General features: G+C 36.6%; 1 protein-coding gene across 5 annotated transcripts in view; it reads left to right on the forward strand.

Annotated features, from left to right (window-relative positions):
• LOC131675454 (vang-like protein 2-B) overlaps positions 1 to 25,693 on the forward strand; it is a 294,445-nt gene that overhangs the window by 167,048 nt on the left and 101,704 nt on the right. For 4 of the 5 annotated variants that reach the window (XM_058954437.1, XM_058954435.1, XM_058954438.1 and 1 more), the window contains one exon: positions 16,936 to 17,094. The exons of the other annotated variant lie outside the window; for it this stretch is intronic. In XM_058954437.1, the coding sequence (XP_058810420.1) occupies positions 16,936 to 17,094 (159 nt within the window). The remainder of the gene's footprint in view (positions 1 to 16,935; positions 17,095 to 25,693) is intronic. 5 annotated transcript variants of the gene reach the window in all.

Consider the following 25,693-nt stretch of genomic DNA (forward strand, 5'->3'; position numbering starts at 1 on the left):
CGGCCAGATACTCGGCTCCATCTTTGGGTAATCCCAAATCTCCTACGAGATCATTCAACTCTTTTTGATTGAAAGTTTCGGGGGTATTATTCGAGACAACGCTTGGTAAATATTCATCTTCTTTGCTATCACTTTGACTGTCACTTTCCTCATCTGAGGATTCAACAACTTCCATTTCCTTTGGTGCAAGTGATGTATCAACTTCCATAGGTTCTTGGTCAGTAGCTTCCTCTTCTAACGGTATTGGCTTTTTTACTGATGCTACTTCAGCGTACACGATTTTATTTTTTGTAGTTGCGTTAAAGCCAAAAGTCTTGGTCATACAGAAATAGCAATCGTCTCGACATAAAGGTTCAGACCATATCATAGGCTGTGAAAATTTGAGCTGACTACGAGTCCGACATTTCTCCCATCGTGATAATATTGTTCTGCAACAATTGCAAATCATATGAGGTACCCAGACTGTATTTTGGCTGACAACCTTTAAATTAAAACATTCTTCGTAAATAGTTACAAACCTATCTGATAACAGCCTTCGATATTTTGGCACTTCAAATTTTCCACAAACATAACAGAAATCATCTGTTTTTCCATCACACCTATGAAAAGTAGATTCTATTCTACTAGACTTGCGGTCACTTGATGACGACGCTTGCGGGCCCGCTTGCTCACCCTGACCAACCGCCGATACTGGGCATCCGAAACCCTGCATCGTACCTTCTCGTGTGCCGGCCATGACGGCATCGTGCTTTCACCCCAGAGCTTTGCCGGAAAACAAAAAAAAGAAAAAAAGCCGTTTCCCGCCGTCACCGCGTGGAGGTGCCCTGGGTTCCAGCACACGAAAAACGTAGGTGTGATATAAAATCTTACGCTTTCAGGCTATAGCGAATAACAGGGTGAACGGTTTTATCAAGATATCAAAGAGATGGAACGCCGGTATCAAGGAAGATGGGATGTAAATATGATGGCAGATTTTTGCTGGATGCTTAAAAGGGAAAACGAGTCAGAAACGGAAAAAAGAAAAAGAAAACCGCTGCATAGATCTTTTGAAGATAAAAGGGTCCGTTACAAGAGAAGTATAAATTCTATCACTTTGCAAACCAAACTCGAGTAGTCGGAGCAATTCTAATTTTGGATTTGGAGTCAGCGACCCTCAAAACCATAGAAATACTAGTTACATTTTTTTAAACTACGTTTTCTTGAGTTTGACCTCCAGATGACCTTGAACCTGATGTGCTTGGGTCACGGAGATCACGGATTTGGATTCAGCAACCGTCAAAACGTATGGAAAGAGTTTTTTTATTCATTGAAGACGTACTTCTGTTTTTTCAAAATGGTCATACTGATTTTCATGGAATCAAAATACAATGACCTCGAAATGACCGCTGGATTCACGATAAAAAAAATTGAAAAAATTGTCTCTGAACGTAATTTTTTCCGTACTTTCAAAATCTGTAGTCAGAATTCAACTTTTCGTGCAATATCTATGTTTGACCTTGAAATGACCTTGAACCTGGCGTGCTTGGGTCAAGGGGATGACGGATTTATGTTCAGCGACCCTCGAAACCATAGAAATACTAGTTACATTTTTTATACTACTTTTATTCGAGTTTGACCTTCAAATGACCTTGATCCTGACGTGCTGGGGTCAAACTGACTGCGGATTCGGATTCAGCGTGGCAAAATACATGGGAATATATGTGTGTTGTTTTTGATACAGACCACTTTTTATTTTTTGTGTGCCTGTGTTATAATTGTGAATGCTATCGCGTGCGTTAGTCTTTTAGCCAATAAAAGACTGTAGTTTTTTATTGATTAAACTTTGTTAATTTTATTCTCCGTTTGCAACATTTCGTTTCCTATTAGGTTAATCGATCTATAAAGGCTAGGTCTTAATTCCATTCCATCTAGGGGATTAGGCGGATTAGGCATAAAGTCAGTCACACCTAAGATAGATCGAGTGTCACAAGTCAAGTGACTTAAGGTGATTTCAACTCGATTGGAAAGAAGACACTACAACGAAATCATCAGACGTAAAGGCGAATACACGTATAACTATACGTGTTTAACGGAGCGGCGATTAGTTTTGCATAATGGGAGTTTGTGCTTAAATAAATTTCTCATTTTTGCTAGATAACCACCTCGTTACAATATGTATAAGGATTTTTAAAATAAAAATCAATTTATCGTCATATAGGGTATACCAGCTGTAAAGGTGACTAACGGTAGTCGTAGATGTCTATTTAATAAATTCTGAAAAAAATTAACTTAAATATTCGATATAGAAAACAGAAATACTTTTCTTATTTTTTTCGAGTTCATACTTTAGTTTTCAAGGAAGAAAATGAATGAAAATCTAATTTATAAAATATAAAATATAAAGATTGCGACCTCCTGGACGATAAATATATTCAATATCTTAGACTTTTTACAGAAAATATTCTCCATTTGGTTTTATTAAAAAATATTCATTAGATGCCTAGATATAATGAGAAAACGATTTTTAGGTTAAGATATAAGGATGGTTATCTACTCTTAAAAGTGGATGTCCGAACAAAAAGAAAAATACGTGTTCTTTATTTTATCGAGTACCACAACATACTGAAAAATTATTTAAATCGGCGAGGTCGGGTTGAGAGGGTATCCTTGTTAGAATCGTGCGAAAACTGCGTGTCTGATAAAGGAACACTGTCGTTCGCTTTATAGCGTGCAATAGACTTGGAGTTCTGCGCCTGTAAAGGGAACATAACCCGTTCGCTCTATAGTACAAGTTGGAAAATAGGAATCGTGCGCTTACAAGAGAACTTAGAGAGCATATTATATCCACTGTAGACTTTGTGGTCTTACAAGGAAAGGTACCCAACCCGAACTCACCGATTTTGATAATTTTGATACATATTGTATAAGATAAAAAAATAAAAGACACGTATTTTTATTTATCGGCTAATTTTCACTTTTAAGGGGTAAAAACCTCCCCTAAAGTTAACCCCCAAAAAGCGTTTTTTTTAATATCTCGGCTTAAAATTAATATTTTTCAGTGAGACAAATTGGAGGTTATTTCTTACAAAAGGAGCAAGTATTTCATGGTGAATTGAAGAGTAAGGGTAGCATCCCCTATTTTTTAGGGGTTGAAAACATATATTTTTTGGCATAATTTTATAATAAAAAAGTTTGAACCGACTAAAAAAATTGGAAAAAATGTTTAAACATCCATAATAACAAAATTTAGTTGACGTCTTTCGGTGTTTTAATAAATATTACAGTTTAGATTTGAAAGTTTGTATATAGAGGTTGTCGAGGTCGCTGATTACAAATATGTTATCAGATTTTGAAAATTTAAAATGGTGGAACCAATATATTTTACGGAAATATCGGAAAAAAAATTTTATATAATAAAAAAGTTTTAAAAGGCTAAAAAAATTGGAAAAAATTTGTAAACATCTATAATAAATAAATTAAGTATTTTAGTTTTTTCATAGATACTACCCTTAAGCGAAGGAGGGAGGGGTAAACCGCCCCTAACACAAAATAACTATAAGTATACTTCAATCCATAATATTTTGTAGAAGGTTTGTATATAGGCGTTTTCGAGATCGCTCTTTACAAATTTGATATCAGATTTTTCAAATTTGATATCAGATTCGTAAACTTCTCTTACCTGTACGGGCATATGCAAATGCAAATGCTGAAGTACAAAATGCGTCACCGATTGCCCTCAACAAGCAACTAATGCTAGTCGACCCGAAGTGAATGCAATGTGTATTTGAACGAAGACTTGCAATCACAAGTGCGGATGTGTGTACCTTCACGTGGTGGGGCTGAAAACGCTGTTTCAGTAGAGAAACAGCAGGCAAAACACACAACGCTTGCCCCTAGGGCAAAAGGCCAATCGGCCAAACGAAAGAAATAACACGGACCATGACAACACGTGGTGAGGCGCGGCCTGTAAACGCCCAAACATTCATCGCAGAGTCTACCACACCCCAAGAGCTCAACTCGAGCCCAGAAAAGCTAAAATCCGGGATTTACTTGAGGGGAAATCTCTCGGGATTGCGGTACCGCGCGCCCTTTTAGAGGACGGGAGACCGCTCCGGGAGCTAGTTGCAGAGGACCAATGGTCCCGGCAATCCGAATTTAATTCGGGTAGATAAGAAATTACTCCCTATCGACTGGCAATCGGTAGGTGCCACTATTGTGGGTGAAGAGTCGTGGCCGTGGTCATAGCAGCCACCCAAAGTTCTTTGCCTCGAGCTCCGGGAGTAAGGCCCGACACCTTTGTGTGAGAAAACACAATTTGAGCTCTAATTTCGAACATTAAAACACCTGATTTGAGCCTGGATCTCGGAAATTGATTCGAATGAGTGGCATGACTGGTACGAATATTGAAAACTGCCTGGGGAGTCGCCTTGTCGGCTAGGCGAGACCCCGCCCCTAACCCAAGTCAGAAAATTAATTGAAAGAGCAGAGATCAATATCAGCGAGTCATAAAAGCCTTCCATAGAAAGCGAAATCCGAGACTCGGGAAAAAATCAAAACACAACCTTTTCGAATAACGGACACCCACCAGTGTGAGCGGGGATGACCGAAATGCAATGGGAAGACGTGCCTCGGTACGTCGAAGCGATTGACCTGAGAGTCGTGGGAGAAATCCCTTAATACAGGTACGCAGGGTGGGCTGATCTTCGAACGCGAGCCCAGGAGGGGAGGCTTAGTTGGTTGATCGTCTTAGGAATTTCTTCTGGCTGTCTTGGCTGAGTCTCTCTTCTGATATCCCAATTTGGGTTGGCTTCTGCGGGGTAGTGGTACCAGGTCAAGCAAATCTCGTAAGATTTGTATGCTGCGTACTTCCGACGTAGTAGACGTTGGGGCAACTAGAGTCCCGTCGCGCCCAAACCGAGGGTCAAGCCTTTAGTTCCGCTCTCCTTGAGCGTCGAACCGTGAAAAGATCGGTACTCCTTTCGAGGAGGTCGCCGCCTTAGATCAAAAAGGTTCCGACTCGCTGTGTGCATCAGGGATGTCGTAGCAAACTTGACTTCCGGATCTCCAATGTGTTTGAAAGCGAAGGAGTAAAAGAAAGTGGGCTATGCCAACCTATTGGCACCCAGAGAGAGGGGTGGTAATGTTTGATTACGCTGCACCACCCTCAAAGCGGAAAAGTGTGAACAACACACATACACTGACTGTACATGTGAACTAAAGAGCTTTAAATCCTAAACCCCTAAACAATAAATAGGCTAGATGCCTGTACTTTTTAACCAAACCACTTCAAATTCCTAAATTTGTAAACAAGAAAATTTTTTGTGAAGCAGTTTTATAATTTCGATAAAATTGTTATCAGAATGTTATTAAAATTCCTTTATTGTAAATTTAACTTATAATGTATTTTTGTTAATAATATTAGAGTATAATATGCAACGGTAGTCGATTTAATTAATCGACTCATTCGCGATTCTGCTTCTCGCGCGTTAGTTCGAACTATTGAGAGAGAGAGGGGGCGCGCGATCTTTTGAATGAGCAGTTACGCCTCAGCTTTTTAAGCGAGCTTACCGCCGATTTGTGTTTTGCACTTTGATTCGCAAAAATAATTAATTTTCTGAACAAATACGTGCGTGGGTGCAACAATAGTATTGCAGCAGCAAGCAGCGGTGCAGAAGCAGCAGATTTGCAGCATTTAAAGGTGAATTGAGGCAGTGCAGCTGATTAATCGAGGTGCAGCGGCAGTTGATAATTTTGCAACAACAATTACGGCTGATCACCGTAATTGCACCGCATGGTAGGTGCACCTTCCGTCATATTAAGCGAAACAAAATACATTCAGTATTTTGTCTATTCGTGATAGCGATATATTTTTTGTATTCACGTCGTGCGTTAGTTCGCGGTAGAATTCAAATCTACTCTCTCTCTCCCCTTTCTCACCGAATATAATTAAATTGTAAAATCCTATTTTCGTGCGTCAGTCTTTCGGCCCAACAATGACTGTAGTGATTTTTTATTAATTTGTGACGAGAGCAAGCAGTACGCTTGCTCCTCGTCTGCCCTCCTTCTCTCTCTCCCTCTTATCGCTCGGCATGGCGACGTGGTCAGCGTTCGGCGCATATATTTATTGCGCCTAACCACTGGCCTTTATGTTTTTCCAGCCGCCGAAGATTGCCGAGCAAGGTTGAGAGCGCCCGAAGAAGCAAGAGCGCAGCGACTATGAGACAGAGAGAGAGAGAGAGAGAGAGAGAGAAAGTTAGCGAGCATGCTAGAGTGTGCGTCTATGCACGCACTATGCAGGTTTGGGCCGGCGTGTGACGCGCGACCAATTAGCGCTTTTGTCGCACGCCGCCTAATGAGTGGGCTTGGTGGGAGAGGCTGGCGAGAGCGCGAACGCTGACCATGCATCAAGTCGCGTGAGCGAGTTCCCGGAAGAAAGTTAAGGAGAGAAGTTGGAAGTAGCAGCGCAAAGAGAGAAGAAGAAGTACACGTGCAGGAGTGACCAGACCAGGGCGAAACGAGGCAACGTGTGGCGACAATACCTGCAGCAGGGCACTCAGTGTCGCCCTCTCCACCATGCACGGCATGACTTCCAGTGGGTTCACCACGGGCTACGCCGAGGAAGACGTCCAGCCAGCGGCCAGGTCAACTCCCCGTTGCCGGCTCATCGCCAAGGACAAAGGTCAGGTTATCTCTCTCTCCCGGTATTTCTCTCTCTCATGGTGATGCGCGGCCGCGTAGGAACGATAGGTAGCCAGGCGATCACTTGCCGGCTACGCTCATCGTAATGCGGTAGAGAGGTTTCGACGTATTCTTTCCTTTGTAAGGAGGCAAATTGTCAAGGCGATTTAGTCGCCGGACCATTCATCCTCCCGCGTTAGTTTAAGTTGTTCTGTACATGTGCGCGTGATGTAAACTTTATTATAACCGATTTTGTATTTGTTTGTCTGAATAGATTTAAGTTGTATGTTCCAAGTAAGGAAAATTATTTATTCGTTCGACCTATCCTCTCGTTCCCCGATTGTTAAAGAGCGAAAGTGCCTCTCTTACTCTCCCCTTAATAAATTGGTGACGTCAGTGCCGAATAAGGCGCTGCCCTCGTTACAAATTAAAGTCTGTTAAATTTATTCGTTTTCGTCGTTTGATTTTCCTGGTAGCTTAAGTATTTGAAACAGGCTTAGGTTTAAAATCAAGTTACATCTAGGGGATTAAGAAAATTAGGAGTAATGTCGCTCACACTTAAAACTCATCAAGTGTAACAAGACACGTGACTTAAGATGAGTTCAACTCCGATCGATAGAAGACAACTAGGATAAATCATCTGACGTTAAGGCGAATACACGTATTATCATAAGTGTTTAACGGAGCGGCGGTTTGCTCTGCATCGTGGGAGTTTGTTCTTAAATAAATTTCCCATTTTCAGATTTATCTCCCCCGTTACAAATAATTATAATCTACAATCTTTTATCTTTTGCCATAGTGCATTTTTTGTATTGAACATAGAATATATTATTTTACGAAGTTTTTACAATAATGGTAGTCCTCATAAAAGTGTTTAAAGCACAATGCTTTTTTGCACCAACCACATCGTACAATTGCAACGTTTATGCATCCTTCTATTTCACAATGTGTTGCACAAGACTTTCCAAAACTGAAATCTATAGGATTATCAAATTTATCTGGTTTTTCATTGACGTAACCGCTTTTATACCAGGAATATTTAAACAAATCTATATTTCTCGGTGAAGATAGTTTGTTGTGAACCAATGATTGAAGTCTAATTATATTATTTCTCAGTAGTAAATTCACATCATGATCCATTAACATTACATTATCAGAAAATGTTCGGACAAAGTTTTTCCAAATACAGAATCCATAGATATTAAGTGGTTGTATTTTTCCTGTGGTCCCAATTGGAATTTTTTCTATGTTAATAATTTTATTTTGTGGCATCGTTTCTTCTATAACTTTGTCACAATGACCACTCCAAGAATCAAGTAATAATATTAAGTGATGGCCTACATGGGGATAAAATATTTTTTCTAACCAGATTTTGAAGTGATCTGCAATTAAACGACTTACTAATTAACTGATCAACGATATTACAATGTAAAAATTGTTATTAGTTCCCTTACTTGTTAATTTTCCAGATTTTGATGCTTCCACGTACACGTTTTCTGGTCTAAATATGTTTTGTTCTACAATAGGGCCAAACTTGCCACTTGGTTCCTTTAAAACTAGAAATAGCGGTGACAACGGTTGTCCAGTAGGTGATATTAGTGGCTGTATAGTATAACTATGCATCGTTGCTACAATTAACTGTACCAGACATTCCACTTGCTTTTCTCCTTCTACTGCTAATGTTCTTTCAGAATTCATTTCTAGCTGAAATCCGCTCTGATCTAAAATATACAAATTTTCGAGTCCGATCCTTGGTATACACGATTTAACGTCATCGATAAATGCTTCAGCTTTAGCCGTAAGTTCTGCACCACATTCTAGCGTTTTTCTTGTTATGAACTTATTTATTTTCCTAGAAACTATTCTGTGTGCTTGCTTAAATTTGAGTAACCAATGTTTAGAAGCTTTGAATCTAATATTATCAAAACCAATTTCTTTTTTAGCTGACCAACGACGTAGCTGACTAATAAATGATGCTTTTTTGAATCTGTCTTGCACTGTTTTGAGACTTAAATTTTGCTTCGTTTTGCTACTTCTCCAAAAATCTACAGCTCTTTTTTTTTGTATTCAAAATCTAGTTCTTCATTTTCTACTGTACATTGATTTGTTGGTGCTATATCAGGAAAATGATGTTGCACTTCATCTTCAATTATTTCTGCATTATGGTCTTTATACTCTTCTTGAAAATCCAAAGAGTCATCAGTAATCATTTCTACATTGTTGAAATCATGTGTTGCATCTATTAAAATTTCTTTTATTTTTTCGTCCAACTCTGTTTCATGATAATTCATGATACTATCTGGTATGTTTAACGCTTGAAAGTATGCTAATAATAAGTTTAGAACGTTTAACGGATTAATTTTCATTTTTCAATCTGAAATAAAAACAAGCGGTAAAATTTATACAAGTTATGTTTATGCATGTACGGCACGACTGCCACATTTCTACCAAAATAAAACGAGTGAATGTAAATTGAATCAAATCATTAATTTATGCATTGGAGAAGAATTCTCGTTCCACTTTATGATGTTCGGGAAACTCTATTTTTGGTTCACTTTATAGGCGCCGAAAATGGTAGTTATTATTCACATGTTATAAAAAAACTCTTTGAGTTTGTTAAAAAACTTTATTACATACATGTACCATGGTTACATACATGTTGAAAATATCTTTTTGCCCTGCCTCCACCTTAAGTATGCTGTTATACGCATGTAAATCGGGCGGAGATTAGCACTTTGCCGCTCAAGGCCAGACGAATGAGCCCTTGGTCGGAAAATAAACTTACTGGCGAAAAAGTGCCTCGAATTTTCATCGTAGGGCTTACATTCCATCCTAGGGCTCTCTATTCCGCTCTAGAGCGGAAAATAGTGCTATAATTTCCACTCGCATTTACATGTATGTAATAACACATTTACGGTGCAGATTAGACAAAAAATGTGGTGTGCATAATGGGTGGAAAGAAGACGATCATAATGAGTAATTGCTACCCTCACTTTGCTAAGGTGACAACTTTCACACTCGTCTGTAATCGCCTTCTTTTCGCCCTTAATCCGTAACATACTAATGATTGTTTTCTGCCTAGTCGCAAGGCGAAAAATCACGCGATTTTCGTGAATCTTTTTGAGAAATTTTTTTGCTTACAGCAAATGGTTGATTCCAAAGTAGATATATTGAAAAACTTTCATGAATTTTGGTATTGAAAAATATTGTAAATTAAGGGAATTACGAGGGTCGTTTGAAAAGTCCGTGCAAAAATTAAAACTTCTTGATTTTTTTTAATAAATCTTTTTTATTTTTCAACATAGTCTCCTTTTAGGCTTATACATTTCATCCAACGCTGCTCTAGTTTGTTAATCCCTTCCAAATAATAGGATTTGTCCAAGTCTGTAAAGTAGGCATTCGTTTCTGCAATTACCTCCTCGTTTAAATAAAACCTTTTCCCCGCCAGCCATTTTTCCATATTAGGGAACAAATAGTAGTCCGACGGAGCCAAGTCTGGAAAATAGGGGGATGTGAAACAAGTTGGAACCCTATCTCCATCAATTTTGTGGCCGCAACTGCTGAGGCGTGAGCTGGCGCATTGTCGTGGTGGAAGAGGACTTTTTTGTGGGCCAATCGTGGACGTTTCTCTATCAACTCGGTTTTCAAACGATCCAATAACGATGAATAACATTCGCCTGTAATGTTTTTACCCTTTTCCAGATAGTCGATGAAGATTATTTCTTGCGAATCCCAAAAGACAGTCGCCATAACCTTCCCGCCGAAGGAATTGTCTTCGCCTTTTTCGGAGCAGATTCTCCCTTGGTAACCCATTCTTTAGACTGTTCTTTGGTCTCAGGAGTGTAGTGATGTATCCATGTTTCATCTACAATGATGAAACGACGCTTAAAGTCCTGCGGATTTTGCTGGAACAGCTGCAAACCATTCTTGCAACACTTCACACGATCTCGTTTTTGATCAATCGTGAGCAATCGCGGCAACCATCTAGCGGATAGCTTTTTCATGTCCAAATGTTGGTGCAAAATATTATGTACCCGTTCGCTCGAGATGCCTACAGTACTAGCAATCTCACGCACCTTCACTCTTCTGTCAGCCATCACCATATCATGGATTTTATCAATGATTTCTGAAGTGGTAACCTCAACAGGGCATCCAGAACGTTCAGCGTCTTTTGTGCTCATAAGGCCACTCCGAAAATTTTGAAACCACTTATAAACCATTCTAATCGAAGGTGCACAATCACCATAATGTTTATCAAGCTTCTGTTTAACCTCCTGAGGCGTTTTGCCTTTGAAAAAGTAATGTTTAATCAATACACGAAATTCTTTTTCGTTCATTTTTTTACAACCACTCGATTTCTTTGATTGATACGAATGTAAAACGCAAAGTAATTGGCCGATCTGGCTGAAACTTGGTGTGTGCTCTTCCAAGATATACCATTAACCGAAAATAACCTTGATACGCACTAATAGCGCCATCTCTCTGACTTTGCACGGACTTTTCAAACGACCCTCGTATAGTCATGTTAAGGAAACCTGTCTTTTTCAGAGTTGTTTTTCGGTGACCAAGATATCTTAAAAATCGTAAAAGCAATCGTCTTAAAATTTTGCTTCCTCCTACAAGGAGCTTCGTAATAGTAAAATTTTCAGCTTCTTAAAAAAACTTCGTTTGAAGTTCAAAAAACGTGTTTTTAGAAAATTTCCGTATGGATATGTGTGTGTGTGTACGTACGTATACCATTTTTGAACTGTCCATCGGATATCGATAAAATTTGTTTTTCTACCCCGAATGCCTGATAAGAATCCATTTTGATTTTAACAACACGTTTTTGATTTATAGTGAATTTTCGATTTTTGAAAGACGGTTTCTCCATTCTGCAGATGAAAAAAATTAAGATATTTAAATGCTACAAATTGTTTTTGAAAGAATACAAAATACTTATGTTTTACTTATGTTTTTTAATAGATGCAATACATGATTTCAACGATTTAGAAATGATTACTGATGACTCTTTGAATTGTCAAGAAGAGGATAAAGACCATAATGCGGAAATAATTGAAGATGAAGTGCAACATCATTTTCCTGATATAGCACCAACAAATCAATGTACAGTAGAAAATGAAGAACTAGATTTTGAATACAAAAAAAAGAGCTGTAGATTTTTGGAGTAGTAGCAAAACGAAGCAAAATTTAAGTCTCAAAACAGTGCAAAACCGATTCAAAAAAGCATCATTTATTAGTCAGCTACGTCGTTGGTCAGCTAAAAAAGAAATTGGTTTTGATAATATTAGATTCAAAGCTTCTAAACATTGGTTACTCAAATTTAAGCAAGCACACAGAATAGTTTCTAGGAAAATAAATAAGTTCATAACAAGAAAAACGCTAGAATGTGGTGCAGAACTTACGGCTAAAGCTGAAGCATTTATCGATGACGTTAAATCGTGTATACCAAGGATCGGACTCGAAAATTTGTATATTTTAGATCAGAGCGGATTTCAGCTAGAAATGAATTCTGAAAGAACATTAGCAGTAGAAGGAGAAAAGCAAGTGGAATGTCTGGTACAGTTAATTGTAGCAACGATGCATAGTTATACTATACAGCCACTAATATCACCTACTGGACAACCGTTGTCACCGCTATTTCTAGTTTTAAAGGAACCAAGTGGCAAGTTTGGCCCTATTGTAGAACAAAACATATTTAGACCAGAAAACGTGTACGTGGAAGCATCAAAATCTGGAAAATTAACAAGTAAGGGAACTAATAACAATTTTTACATTGTAATATCGTTGATCAGTTAATTAGTAAGTCGTTTAATTGCAGATCACTTCAAAATCTGGTTAGAAAAAATATTTTATCCCCATGTAGGCCATCACTTAATATTATTACTTGATTCTTGGAGTGGTCATTGTGACAAAGTTATAGAAGAAACGATGCCACAAAATAAAATTATTAACATAGAAAAAATTCCAATTGGGACCACAGGAAAAATACAACCACTTAATATCTATGGATTCTGTATTTGGAAAAACTTTGTCCGAACATTTTCTGATAATGTAATGTTAATGGATCATGATGTGAATTTACTACTGAGAAATAATATAATTAGACTTCAATCATTGGTTCACAACAAACTATCTTCACCGAGAAATATAGATTTGTTTAAATATTCCTGGTATAAAAGCGGTTACGTCAATGAAAAACCAGATAAATTTGATAATCCTATAGATTTCAGTTTTGGAAAGTCTTGTGCAACACATTGTGAAATAGAAGGATGCATAAACGTTGCAATTGTACGATGTGGTTGGTGCAAAAAAGCATTGTGCTTTAAACACTTTTATGAGGACTACCATTATTGTAAAAACTTCGTAAAATAATATATTCTATGTTCAATACAAAAAACGCACTTGGCAAAAGATAAAAGATTGTAGATTATTATTATTATACTCTAATATTATAATATGTTTTCAACCCCTAAAAATAGGGGATGCTACCCGTACTCTTCAATTCACCATGAAATACTTGCTCCTTTTGTAAGAAATAACCTCCAATTTGTCTCACTGAAAAATATTAATTTTAAGCCGAGATATTAAAAAAAACGCTTTTTGGGGGTTAACTTTAGGGAAGGTTGTTACCCCTTAAAAGTGAAAATTAGCCGATAAATAAAATTACGTGTCTCTTATTTTTTTATGTTTTACAATATGTATCAAAATTATCAAAATCGGTGAGTTCGGGTTGAGTACCTTACCTTGTTAGTTGCAAAATAATATGTATAGGTGATGCGTTGAACTACTCTCCTTCATTATATACGAGTCACATGCTTTCTCAGATGCTTGCCCTACTTCATACACATCTATTCATAAATCTTCATAGTACACCAATCATTATGCACACATAAATTGATTATTCATTAGCGTCATGTTTATATCTTATAAATTAAAATAATTATAATTCCAACTTATAAAATTGCAATAGGATTACACCTTCATGATAATTATAAGTATCAATGCACTCATTACCCTTCAAAATATTTAAAGTTCATGAGCAAGAGAGAATTTATAATTTAAAGAACGTATATCACATAGTTAGCAGCGTGAACGTGTGTGCATAAAGAACTTACAATTAGCATATAAAGACTTAGTCATAGTAAAGTATCTAAATGTACGAAAATGTTCCAAGTTCATGAATGAACTACGTCATCCTCTCGCTATACAAGCTATTATATGAACCATATGACTTATAGTGCAACAACAAGTTATGAATTAACCTTTGACTCCTCCCCCCCTCCTGCGCCTTAATCATTAATCTATATGTTAAAACGATCAACGGGTTATCTTATAAGTTACTTGATTATTATACGAAGAGTTTGAGTTGGTGCACGAATTTATTTGTATCCAGAGTATCGTAACGTTTGATTCTATTTCGCGTTAGTCAAATAAATAGTTCAGACTCTTTCTATTATAGCTGTTATTGCGTTTCCGAGACTAGCAAGAAGTTGATACGCATATATTCTATAAGAACTGAAATTCCAAAATTCACCGAATATCAAACACAATATTCGCTGTTTCGATGAATTGTTTTGAAATATAACTGAGTATAGTTGCATCTATCGGAGAGAAGCCCGACAGCGCCGCAACAAACACTCAATTTTATTTCTTAGGAATTAATGATTTTATAGAGAGGAGATATCTAAGGCTAATTTTTATCATAAGAGAGATAGTCTTATAAGTTGAGCGCTTAGGTTTCGTAAGGAAAGGAATTAGCAGACTAACCACTGAATAATGAAATTAGTCTCAGGAAATTGCTGAGTCTTTATTTCGATTCAATGATCGAGCTGCTAAGCAAGGTAGGATAGTGAATCCTCTTGCCGCAGCGACGAGCGAATTCATACTTGCAAAATTGGCTCCTTTCTACGCTTGGTAGTCCCTACAACGCTATTTTTGAAATTGACATAAACTTTGTACATGTTGGATGGATGGATTTTGTTTAGATCATTCCGAAACACATAATCCATATTAATATTGTTTCGTGTAACTTTGTAACTACTTAAAATGTACCACTTTTCAACTCCTTCTCTTCTACGTAAGGTTTTTTAATCATATTAAATAATCGACCAACAATATTAAATTTATGGCTAATATGAGCTCTCATTTGGATTTATGCATTTTCTATGTCCGTTAAACATTTCTAAAATTTCCTAGATATATTTTTAAATCATCTTGAGTTATTAGAATTCTATTAGGCTACTTGAAACCACTTATTTTTGGATATTTGAAATTATCAACGCTCACACTATTCTTATTAAAAGTTACTATAGAGTTATGAAGTGTGTAAGCTCCAATTTTTCCTTTACGCATACCTTAAATCATATCCAAAAAACTAGAGTCACTAATGGCCTTGTCGTCGATGCGATATTAAATAAATAAATTAATTATAATAGAATCATTTTTATCCAATGCATTCATGTACTTATCGACAACTAGGTTGTTATTCTCCCTCAGTTCGGATAACCTATGATAAATGTGTGTATTGTTGTGTTTAATAGTAATATCAGTATCTTATCTGCTAGACTGTAGGTTTTCATCTTTATCACTAGCAGTAGCAGCAGTAAAATACTTATATTTATGTTGTGGTATTTTCTTGAGAAACGTTGGCTTTTTAACTTAAAATAATTTAGGATTAATCTTCTTTCTTTGAACGGATTCACTGCACTCACTATAGTATTTTGCGGATCGACTATTGGCTTAAATGTACAAGATATTGTCAATGTAATCTCGAGCATACTTCAATAGATTATACTTCTGTCTGATTGTATCTTGCGCTTAAAAAAGTTGAGAAAGCATATATTTTTCTTGTTGATGATAATCTATGTTGATGCTTTAACGATTAATATTAGACTACACATTATATTATTACTAGGATATATTTACTCGTATAGCAAATAAATCAAAACCTTTCCAATATTTTCCATTATTTATAGCTCTATCCTTGTTAATTACTAAAAATTGATATTTATCATCCAACCAACTTTATGTACATAGTTCTTTAAATCGATTGTAAGTCATAATCAAATTTAATTGATGGTGAAATATATTTTTCATATTTGTCCATGTCCTATCACCCACACTTAATTTATCGAGTCGCTACTCAGAATACAAAAGAAAACTTACATTGCTGATGAGTGAACGATTGGCTATCGAGCGTTACCAAACTTATACGATATCGGGAAAAAGTTAATAAGAGAGAGAAAACGAGAACCTGACCATTGTGAACGGGTTTATCCGTTTAGCTGTCGGCCGGGCGAAAATTTCACTGGAGGTTCCTTTCCTTCCTTAATTCAGGTAGATCAAGAAACCGACAAGTATATAAACAGGTCCTCGCAGCAAAGGACAGCCTCATTTTTTCTTTTGCGGGCAGCTGGACGAAGACTCAAACTGCATATGGTATCTATCCTTCTTTGTTGGCTTCTCTCTGTAGGGGTGCACTATCCGTGGCAATCCGTACACCTCTATTAGCATGAACTCAATGTCTAATAATGACCAGCTCACGATCCCAAACTGACTTTCCTAGCTTCTCTACTTATTGTAACTTGTAGGTGGCGTGTGATATGGCTCATATCAGTCAAAATGTTGCACGTCTACCCTCACCCACCTATACCCTACTCTCTGTCTTACTCTCTTGCTCCTACTACTGGAGCCTTTTGGCCTCTTCGGACGCTTCTCGACCATCGAGACGCCAATAGTTAGGCGTAGTCTTATTGTACGCTTTTATGCTTTTTGAAAATAATAAGGGGCTCAAATCACTATAGAAAATCGCCTAGGGCCTTTAAATGTTATGCTTTGGAGCTTTCTATCGAATAATTTAATTTTACATTAAATGATAAAATACTTAATGACATTTATATTTTAATATAATATTAAAATTGATTTATTTGACTATCCTGGACTTATTTCACACTATTTTATAGTAAATAAATTGCAGGTTAAACAGTAGAACACTTTTGTCAAATTTATACATTAAATTCTAATGTAAGCGTATAATCATACTTCTAACAATTACTTGCATTTCTTGAAAAAAATGCAGAAATAATGAATACATCAAATTGTCTGCTTTCACGACAAATGTTTTACTTCTTGTTATTAAAATATTTGCTTTCTACACAAACATTTTTTCAGTCACCATAAAGTTAGAGATTTAGAAATACTTTATTACATATTAAATATATATACGTGAAAACGCACAATTATATATGAATATTCATAACATAACTACATTTACAGATTACAGAACTTTCAAAGACTGTCACTCTAGGCAATTTGACTGATTACAAAAGTTTGGTTAATTACGCTGTAATGTTCATTGATACTTTATTAGCCATTCATTATATTGCTGTATTATTAATGGAAATTCGGCATCTCAAAGCAATATATTATGTAAAGGTATGATTTATTTCTATTAGTAAATTATTAGTAGTTTGCTTTTTTAAGTTCAGCCGTTGGACCTATTTATTACTATCGTACTCATTAATTACATTACATTCTCAGAGTGATTTTATGTATATTTTTTCTGTTATATAAATATAGATATATATATATACAGGGTGGCCCATTTTAAGTGATCCACTCAGATATCTAGATTGGAGTGAGTTTTATCAAAAAAAGTTTCAGACAAAAGTTACTCAACTTTGAGGGGGCCATGTTTCTATGACCTTGGATTTGACCTTGGAGGTCATGTTCAAGGTCATTTCAAGGTCAACTTTGTTTTTTTAAATAGGAACCCGCATTTTTGACCCCGGATTCGGAAAGAGCGGGAAATTTTACGTCCAAAACGGTATTTTTAAATTTTTTTTCATGGCCTTGAGAAGGTCGATTTAAGGTCAAATGCTTGAAAAACTGCATAAAAGCGTTTTTTTAATTTTTAAGATATCGAAAAATGACCTCTACAAAATTTGTTCAGAACAGAGTGGGCCACCCAATGCACCAAAAACCTTTGACCTTTAACCTCATTTTGAAGGTCATTTCAAGGTCGAAGTGTTTTTTGTAATGGAAATCCCTCTTTTTAACCCCGGATACGCACATAGCGCGAAATCCGACGTTTGGATAAGGTATTGTGTTGAGTTTCGCGCTATGTGCGAATCCGGGGTCAAAAAGAGGGGTTTCCATTACAAAAAACACTTCGACCTTGAAATGACCTTCAAAATGAGGTTAAAGGTCAAAGGTTTTTGGTGCATTGGGTGGCCCACTCTGTTCTGAACAAATTTTGTAGAGGTCATTTTTCGATATCTTAAAAATTAAAAAAACGCTTTTATGCAGTTTTTCAAGCATTTGACCTTAAATCGACCTTCTCAAGGCCATGAAAAAAAATTTAAAAATACCGTTTTGGACGTAAAATTTCCCGCTCTTTCCGAATCCGGGGTCAAAAATGCGGGTTCCTATTTAAAAAAACAAAGTTGACCTTGAAATGACCTTGAACATGACCTCCAAGGTCAAATCCAAGGTCATAGAAACATGGCCCCCTCAAAGTTGAGTAACTTTTGTCTGAAACTTTTTTTGATAAAACTCACTCCAATCTAGATATCTGAGTGGATCACTTAAAATGGGCCACCCTGTATATATCCATGTTCATTAAATTTCGATTCTGAATTTAAAGAACAACTGAAGATGTACATAAATTATGTAATATAAAACGATATGTGAGCTAACTAAGAAATATCGACCTTTTAATGTGTTCATGTATTCCAGAATAACTTAAAATAATTGCGAGCCCAAATTTCTTCATGCTCCATGTGAACTCATTATTTAAAGATTGTATTAGGGTGACCAAATACATTCTAATCATATAGATTTTGTTAGGCTATATGATCATGTAAATATTTATTTATGAGATATAAAAAGAGCGCTAAATCAATAATTCAATTTATTTTTAATTATGTGTGACCCGCAATCGCACACAACATGGCAAATAATAATTAATGACGTATATCGATGCGATGACGTGCATCTCTCGATATAGAAATGGTCAAGGTATGTCTATGGAGAATATTGCAGGTTAGATGGAGGATTACACGGTTAACCTGCATCCTGTTATTGATACCTAATTACACGATATATGAGTATTATTTTTAATTAAATTAAGAATATCATATCAAAGAGAGGAAAAACCGGCATCCATTTTCCTGCTGCATTTGATCGTAAGGCCAAGAATACACTAAAGACAACCGAGGTATTCGCGCCGAAGTCCGAAGCAAGTATTTGTATGTCACTGTGAACTGAAGTGAGAACTGATTGACCGGTATGCAAATAAAAATGATTCCACGTAAACCGTGATGAAGGTCGGCTTGCTATTGATTGTGATGCTTGTTAGCTTACACGTTGTCCTGGAGATTATCGAAGTTAAGTCACACAGAGTAGTTTGCCTATTGCTGTCGGCTCTACTCTCTCACATAGTAGTCCAGGCAATAGAGCATTTTTCGCGTACTTTTTTCCGAAAAGCACGAAATTTTTCCTATGGATAGCTGACAATATATCTTCATCTAAAGTCTAAAATTGGGGCAGAACATTATTAACCAACCGTTTGAAAAAAAAATTTGATCTATTTTCATGTTTTCGCGTAATATCTTTTTTACTAGCAGTTGAATTGTTACGTGTTTTCTAATAGACACACACGTCGTTAGTGTCTTTTTAGCAAACGAGCGACACTATAACTCGATGTGGTGTATTGCTGCATATATGAGGCCCCGCTCACTTAACGCTCGCTAGTTAATTATTAAATATATTTTACGTATAAGTATATTTATAAAAAAAAATCAAATAACTGGAATATATTTATATAGAGGTTCTCTATAAAGTTCGAATTAAAGCTTACTCAAGAGTTTCAGCAACTTGGAATCGAGCTCGTCAAAATATTGTAGACGTACTATTTATCCCGTACACATGCATATCATGTTATCTGGGGACGTGCTTAATTTTTAAATACTTCGTCAGCGTAGGCTATAATGCTATGTAATCGAGAAGATCACATTACGCTGGTATGACCGGTATTTATGATAATAAATGGAAAGAGTCGCGAGAGCAAAATACCAAAGCCAAAATAATTAAGAATTTAACGAACGCATACACGTCTACATATATATATATATATATATATATATATATATATATATATATATATATATATATATATATATGTAGTTATACACAAAATGAAATTTGCCAAATTGTAATTATTCCAAGTATTATTATTATTATAGAAAAATAGGTAAGAAGAAAACAAGTTTACACTAATGAACCTTGAGTTACTTACTTGTTAAAAGTTTATTTATTATTATTATTAGTAGACTTGTCCTTGAAATTATATAGTTATATAAATGTGTATATTGTTAAAATATTCGTCCAAGAAATATAAACCTTTTATTTTTGCTGGTCCTTATAATAACTGTTATCCTTGTAATAAGTAATTGTGCTGGAATTGGTCTGAACGTACGCTGTATACGTATATATATATATATATATATACGCCGTAACTTTCGTCGCGCGTATACGTTAATCGCTGATAGGAAGGATATAAATATACTGATTTTAGGAATTTGACGATAAATAAAAACTGATTGACAAAAAAAACTGAGATCAAAACTGTATGAAAAGAACTGAATAAAACTGTACGTAAATCTGAAGAGAATTATGGTGTGTATGACTGGTCGTGATTAGCACTGGCACGAGACTGCTTTGTTAGGCGTGGGCGATACAGTCATGCCGCGCGAGAGTGTTACTACGCCGTCACTGCATTACTACGCGGCCGCCGGACCGCCCACGCGTGCTTAACGTGTACAATTAATACGCGCGGCGCAATTATACATAATACTAATACATATAAGTTTTACATTACATTAATACATATATCAGGATTAAGTGAATTTTAAAAGTTGTCACTTAACATCCTCCCCCCCCTTAGAATGATTACCGTCCTCGGGAATTATATGTCCAATGAGAATGAATAAACATGAATGATTAAGGATGACGAAAACGGGTAATATATTTACTATTAAAATGGTTACTATACGTGTTATATTATTATTTTTTTTTTTTTTTTATGTTTATTTTTTTTTTTTATAAAGATAAGAGAAAAGAAGAGGAAAAAAAAAGGTTTCTAAGGATTGATAAAGTTAAAGGTTGGTAGCGTTTATGGGCATTGCTGCCAACTTGTCCATAATGTTTTCCAGGATGGTGGTGAATACCAGGTTTTGTCCCACAGATTCTTCGGACTGCTCTGGTTCCACCCAGTCCTCATATTGACATTGACGTAGGTGGAGGTAGAAGCTTCGTTTTTCGAAGGATTTGTCACATGGCCAATGTTTCTTCCAATCCTTACCTATTTGCTTGTTACATAGGTTTTTATGGGTTTCGAAATCCCTCTTCATGACAATGCTTTTGCATTGTGCATGAAAAATGTACTGATTCTTGTTGTGCAGGGACAGGGGGACAACCCTTTCTAGTTCGTTCAATTTGGCTCCATATACCCTATGGTATAGTCGGACAGCCTCAGCAGCAGAACCCTTGGACACAAATCGCACACTGCAGGTCAAATGGAATTGCGAACCATATGTCGTGATAGGCGTAAAATACATATAGTCCAGAGTCCCACAGGTTGCCAAGTCCTTAAATACTTGTTCCCGCGAACAGTACATCGGGATTCGGAGGAATACCCGATGTCCAAATTCGTGTTCTCTGATCACAACTCTGGGAGAGTCGGGATTTAAGGACTGGATACTATCATTCAGGTAGTTGTTTAAGGCCGAATGATAGTCCACGTGGGCGCAGTAGCGTATACGGAGGGACTTGTGTCCATCCAGTCGAGACTCTAATTGATGCAGTTGTTCGATAGGTCCATAAGTTACGAGGTTTTGGACTACATCAGATTCCGCGGTAGTCCAAGGGAAAGTAACCACCAAGGTATTTTCTTCTTGATGGTAGGGTGCTACTGTGACCCCTTTCGTTAAAGCGTTCATCCTATTGGGCGTTGACATGATTATGTCCTGTAAGATTATGTCCATGTATAAGAAAATAATAGTAGGATAAAGATATACAAGAGAGAGACATTAGTAAAAGTTTTAAAGAGAGTATATGAATGAATGGAGTTATGAGTGATAAAGACAGTCTGTGAAGTCCGATTATATGATTATTGTCCTTTTACCCGTTTTACATACTAAAATTCAAGGTAAAATAATACAGGTTTTGATAAATAAAAATGTTCGTAACATCACGAAACTATATAAAATTGTATATATAAAATAGTTCATGTAAGAGAGGAGTTAAAAAAAAAAATATTTTCTTATGACGCAGCTGTATCTTCTAAGTACTTCTCATCTTCTGAGTTGACCTCAGTCTCGATTTCTCCATCAATCATTTCCAAGTTTTGTTCGATGAAATTCAGAATCTGACCGTTCTTTCTGGACGGTCAGATTCTGAATTTGGTTTCTTCATGTATATTTCAGCAACGTCCATTCCATGTCCTGTTCGTGATTCGGTCGATGTATCAGAGGAGCTGGCGGCACCGGTGTTTGTTATTTGTACCAATATATTTGACATGTATTTAGGCCTTTCTGACAGTCGTTCAAGTGAGTTCGATGTACGTTGTTTTTTTCTAACTTTACGTTGTTTGTTGTTAGATGCAGAATTATTTTTGTTTAACCACAATGTCCTCTGGTATTGCCACTTGCAAGTATAGAAATGTTCATCTTCTAGCTTTGCATCGACATAATCGTCACATAACCAGCATAATACGGTTCGCTTTGCCTCTTGTTCACGGTCTTTAGCATATTGTGCACCATACTCAGGGTTACTGAATTGTAAAGCTATAGTTGCATCCTTCTCATTACAGTATTGTACATACCCCAATGAAAGTCGTCCTCTATTGTCTCTTACTACTCTATGATATAATAGTCGTCCAAATTCGACAAAATGTTCGAAAAATTCAATCTCCCTATTTTGTTCCGGGACTGCCCAAGGTAGTCTACAAAATAATCTTTTCTTATTAACGGGTGTCTTTGGTTTTATTATTACACTCTTGTATATTCGAGATTTCAAGTCGGCTGAATATACGGCTTCCTTTCGGGAAGTTCCAGTAATGCCTTGCGCCAGCTTTCTAGCCTTTTCAGCCTGTTTGGTGTCTTGGTATCGGCACAGAGCCAATTTTGTATCCGGTCCTGATGTACTTTCTATGGAGTGGAATTCTATAATCGTCCCTACAGATTCCAATTTTACGAGTAAGTCACTCAATTTTATGTCGGCCGAGTACAAGAATCTAATGCCTCTTGGATCTTCAATACTCGAAGCAAGCTGATTATTCATTATGTCCAAGAAGAATGCTAGGGCTAAAAAAAGAAAATACGGGTCCGTCCATGCCGTTTCCATACACGAGATAAAGTCCGGTACTAATGGTCCCAGTTGTGTTAGTCAGTAGTTTAGATTGTTACAGGGCTTTGTTTCGGAAGTCCCGATTTTGTCTCTCGATTGGTTAAGGAGAAGGGAATTTCGGGGTCGGGTATCATATTAGTAAGATCGTGTCGAGTGACGCTAGTTGTTTCTAGTGTATTGGTGAAGGTAATCATAGTAGCAGGGTTCTGTTTTATGTCCAATTCATTATTTTTCTTAGTATTGTTAGTACACGTTTCCCATTTCTTTGTTTTGCAACATTTATAAGCTAGCAAGAGTGTAGCAGTTAGGAATATAATTCCATTCACTCCCAACCCTCCGTAGATTAGATTCGAATGATAGGACGTTACACGTTTATGCTCGCCCACTATTTCCATTTTGTCCATTATTTCGGTTAATGTTCTTTCTTTATTTTTCCAGCCAACCAATTGAGGTGCCCATTTTATCGTTTCTTGTCGTTTAGATGATGTTATTTGGAGGTTATTAGGGGATTTGTTTAGTATAGGGTAAAGGAAGGATATATTGAGGGTAAGGTCCGGTTTGTTGATATATTGCTCTGTAGCACTTCTATCTATTTCGGTCATTAACGTTGCGTCAGTTGTGTGTCCTATACACCCTGGCGCTAATTTAATAATACCAATGCCCTCCAGACGGACAGGTTCATCTTTATGACCCGGACAACTGATACGTAAGTTGTCGGGTTTTACCGCTGAAAACAACCAGGATCCGTCAGATTCGATGTAATTCCACTGCATCGTTTGTTGTGTCCTAATTACCAAGTCATAATTATAGATTTCCTTTTGCGACGGTTGTAATAGCATTCGGACTTCACAATCCTGGTTGAGGTTAATGTCCAGTAGCGGCGCCTTGGTCGGGCAAATGAATGCATAATGTGTACTTATACATTTTTTTAGAGTGGCATAATCCAAACGCATATATTGTTTTAGATCATTGTTCAGGGCCAGATATGGGTATTTGTATCTTATGTAGGCTGAATTTCCTGTAGATGTGTATGGTCGAGGGACTAATATGGAATGCAACCTGTAAAGGTTATATGAATTTCTGTCCACTAAGGGCAGATGCAAAACTATGAATGTCCGTCCTGATTTGTGAATTGCATCTACCTTAGAAATTTTTACAATCTCTTCTATTCTTAAATATTCTGAAGGTATCGAAAAATCCAAGTCATGATATGCGTGTTTGATATCAGAGGTTATTTGGTGTAGTACGTCGGTGGTAAGCAGGTCTGGATGTATCCTACCCTCTCTGACATTATGCAATATGTCCAATAGTCTCCTGGATTCATCAATACAATGATCTAAACGCGCCTCTAGTGCTCTTCCGTACAAGAGCATAATGTAGTCCCATTGTTTCCGGTCGTCTTCCATTTTATTTAGTACATCCGTAACTTGCGATTCTAGGTGTGTTATAATTTCGCTATGTTTGTCCATCATAGTATATAATTTGTCCATGCCAGTTAATATTACATGAGTTTTCTTTTCTACTAGATTTGCCATAGTTTTCTGGTCTGCAAATAGCCGATCTATATTTTTATTTATCTCATTAGTTTCGTCTTCTGTCACTAGTCCAAATAAGCTATGGCTAAGCGTACCAATGCCTCCAAAAGGCGTTAGACGTTTAGTTCTTATACTATGTGGGCTCCTTATTTTGGGCGGAGCAATACTGTCCATTGTTTTAGAAACATAAATGACGTCCCTGTGCAAACTATTTAAAGTTTTCATTTTTAGGTCCAGTCCTTGTTCTCCCAAAGTATTGGCACAGGTCGCCATGTGTAGATGAATAACACATTTGTCATAAAATGAGCGGAAATCTACCGATTGTCGCGACTGTGTTACTAAATAAGCGATATTGAGAGCTATATAAACTTTCCAATCAGCTCTTTTCATTTTAACCTGACTCAATTGTTCATAATACAGTCCAGGATTATTGTCTAATTTTTCTATTGTATATGTTTCCTGTCCTTTTGTCCGTAAGAAAGGTAGAAATAGCAACGACAGTAGATAGAATTGAATACACATATCGGTTAATGCAAAAGAAGAGGAAAAAAAATAGTAGGATAGTCCTGAAAATAGATGTAATCACATGTAAAGAACAAAAACAAAAATACAGGTTCGTCATAGAAGGGGAAAAGTAAAAAAAAATAAATAAATAGGAGCAAAAAGAAGAGAAGAAAGGAGTTTCAACATGTATAATAGTGCAACGATTAATAAATACATAATAAAATTAAAACAAAATATATATATACTATAGTTTTAACTTAAGCTTGTCTACATGCTTTCTAATTCTTTTACCATTTGGCAACTCCAAAATAACATTTTTGTGTCCTAGTATTTCAATAATTTTAAGAGGGTTCTTATAGTAACTATCTGCCTTGCCTACGCGGGGCTCGTTTAAGACCCAGGCATAATCGCCTTTCTTACCCTTAAACATGTTTATTTTACTGTCGTATCGTTTTTTAGATCGTACTTTCGCAGTTATTTGGTTCGTACCGGCAGCTAATTTTAGTTCCGATAATCTATTAACGAGGTCTATTAAGTACTGATTATAAGTACGCAGTTTTTCTTCCCGCGGTATCATCATTGGGAAT

This window comes from Phymastichus coffea, unplaced genomic scaffold, assembly GCF_024137745.1.
Source record: "Phymastichus coffea isolate CEN01 unplaced genomic scaffold, Cenicafe_Pcof_1.1 PCOF00022, whole genome shotgun sequence".
NCBI classification, from domain to species: domain Eukaryota; kingdom Metazoa; phylum Arthropoda; class Insecta; order Hymenoptera; family Eulophidae; genus Phymastichus; species Phymastichus coffea.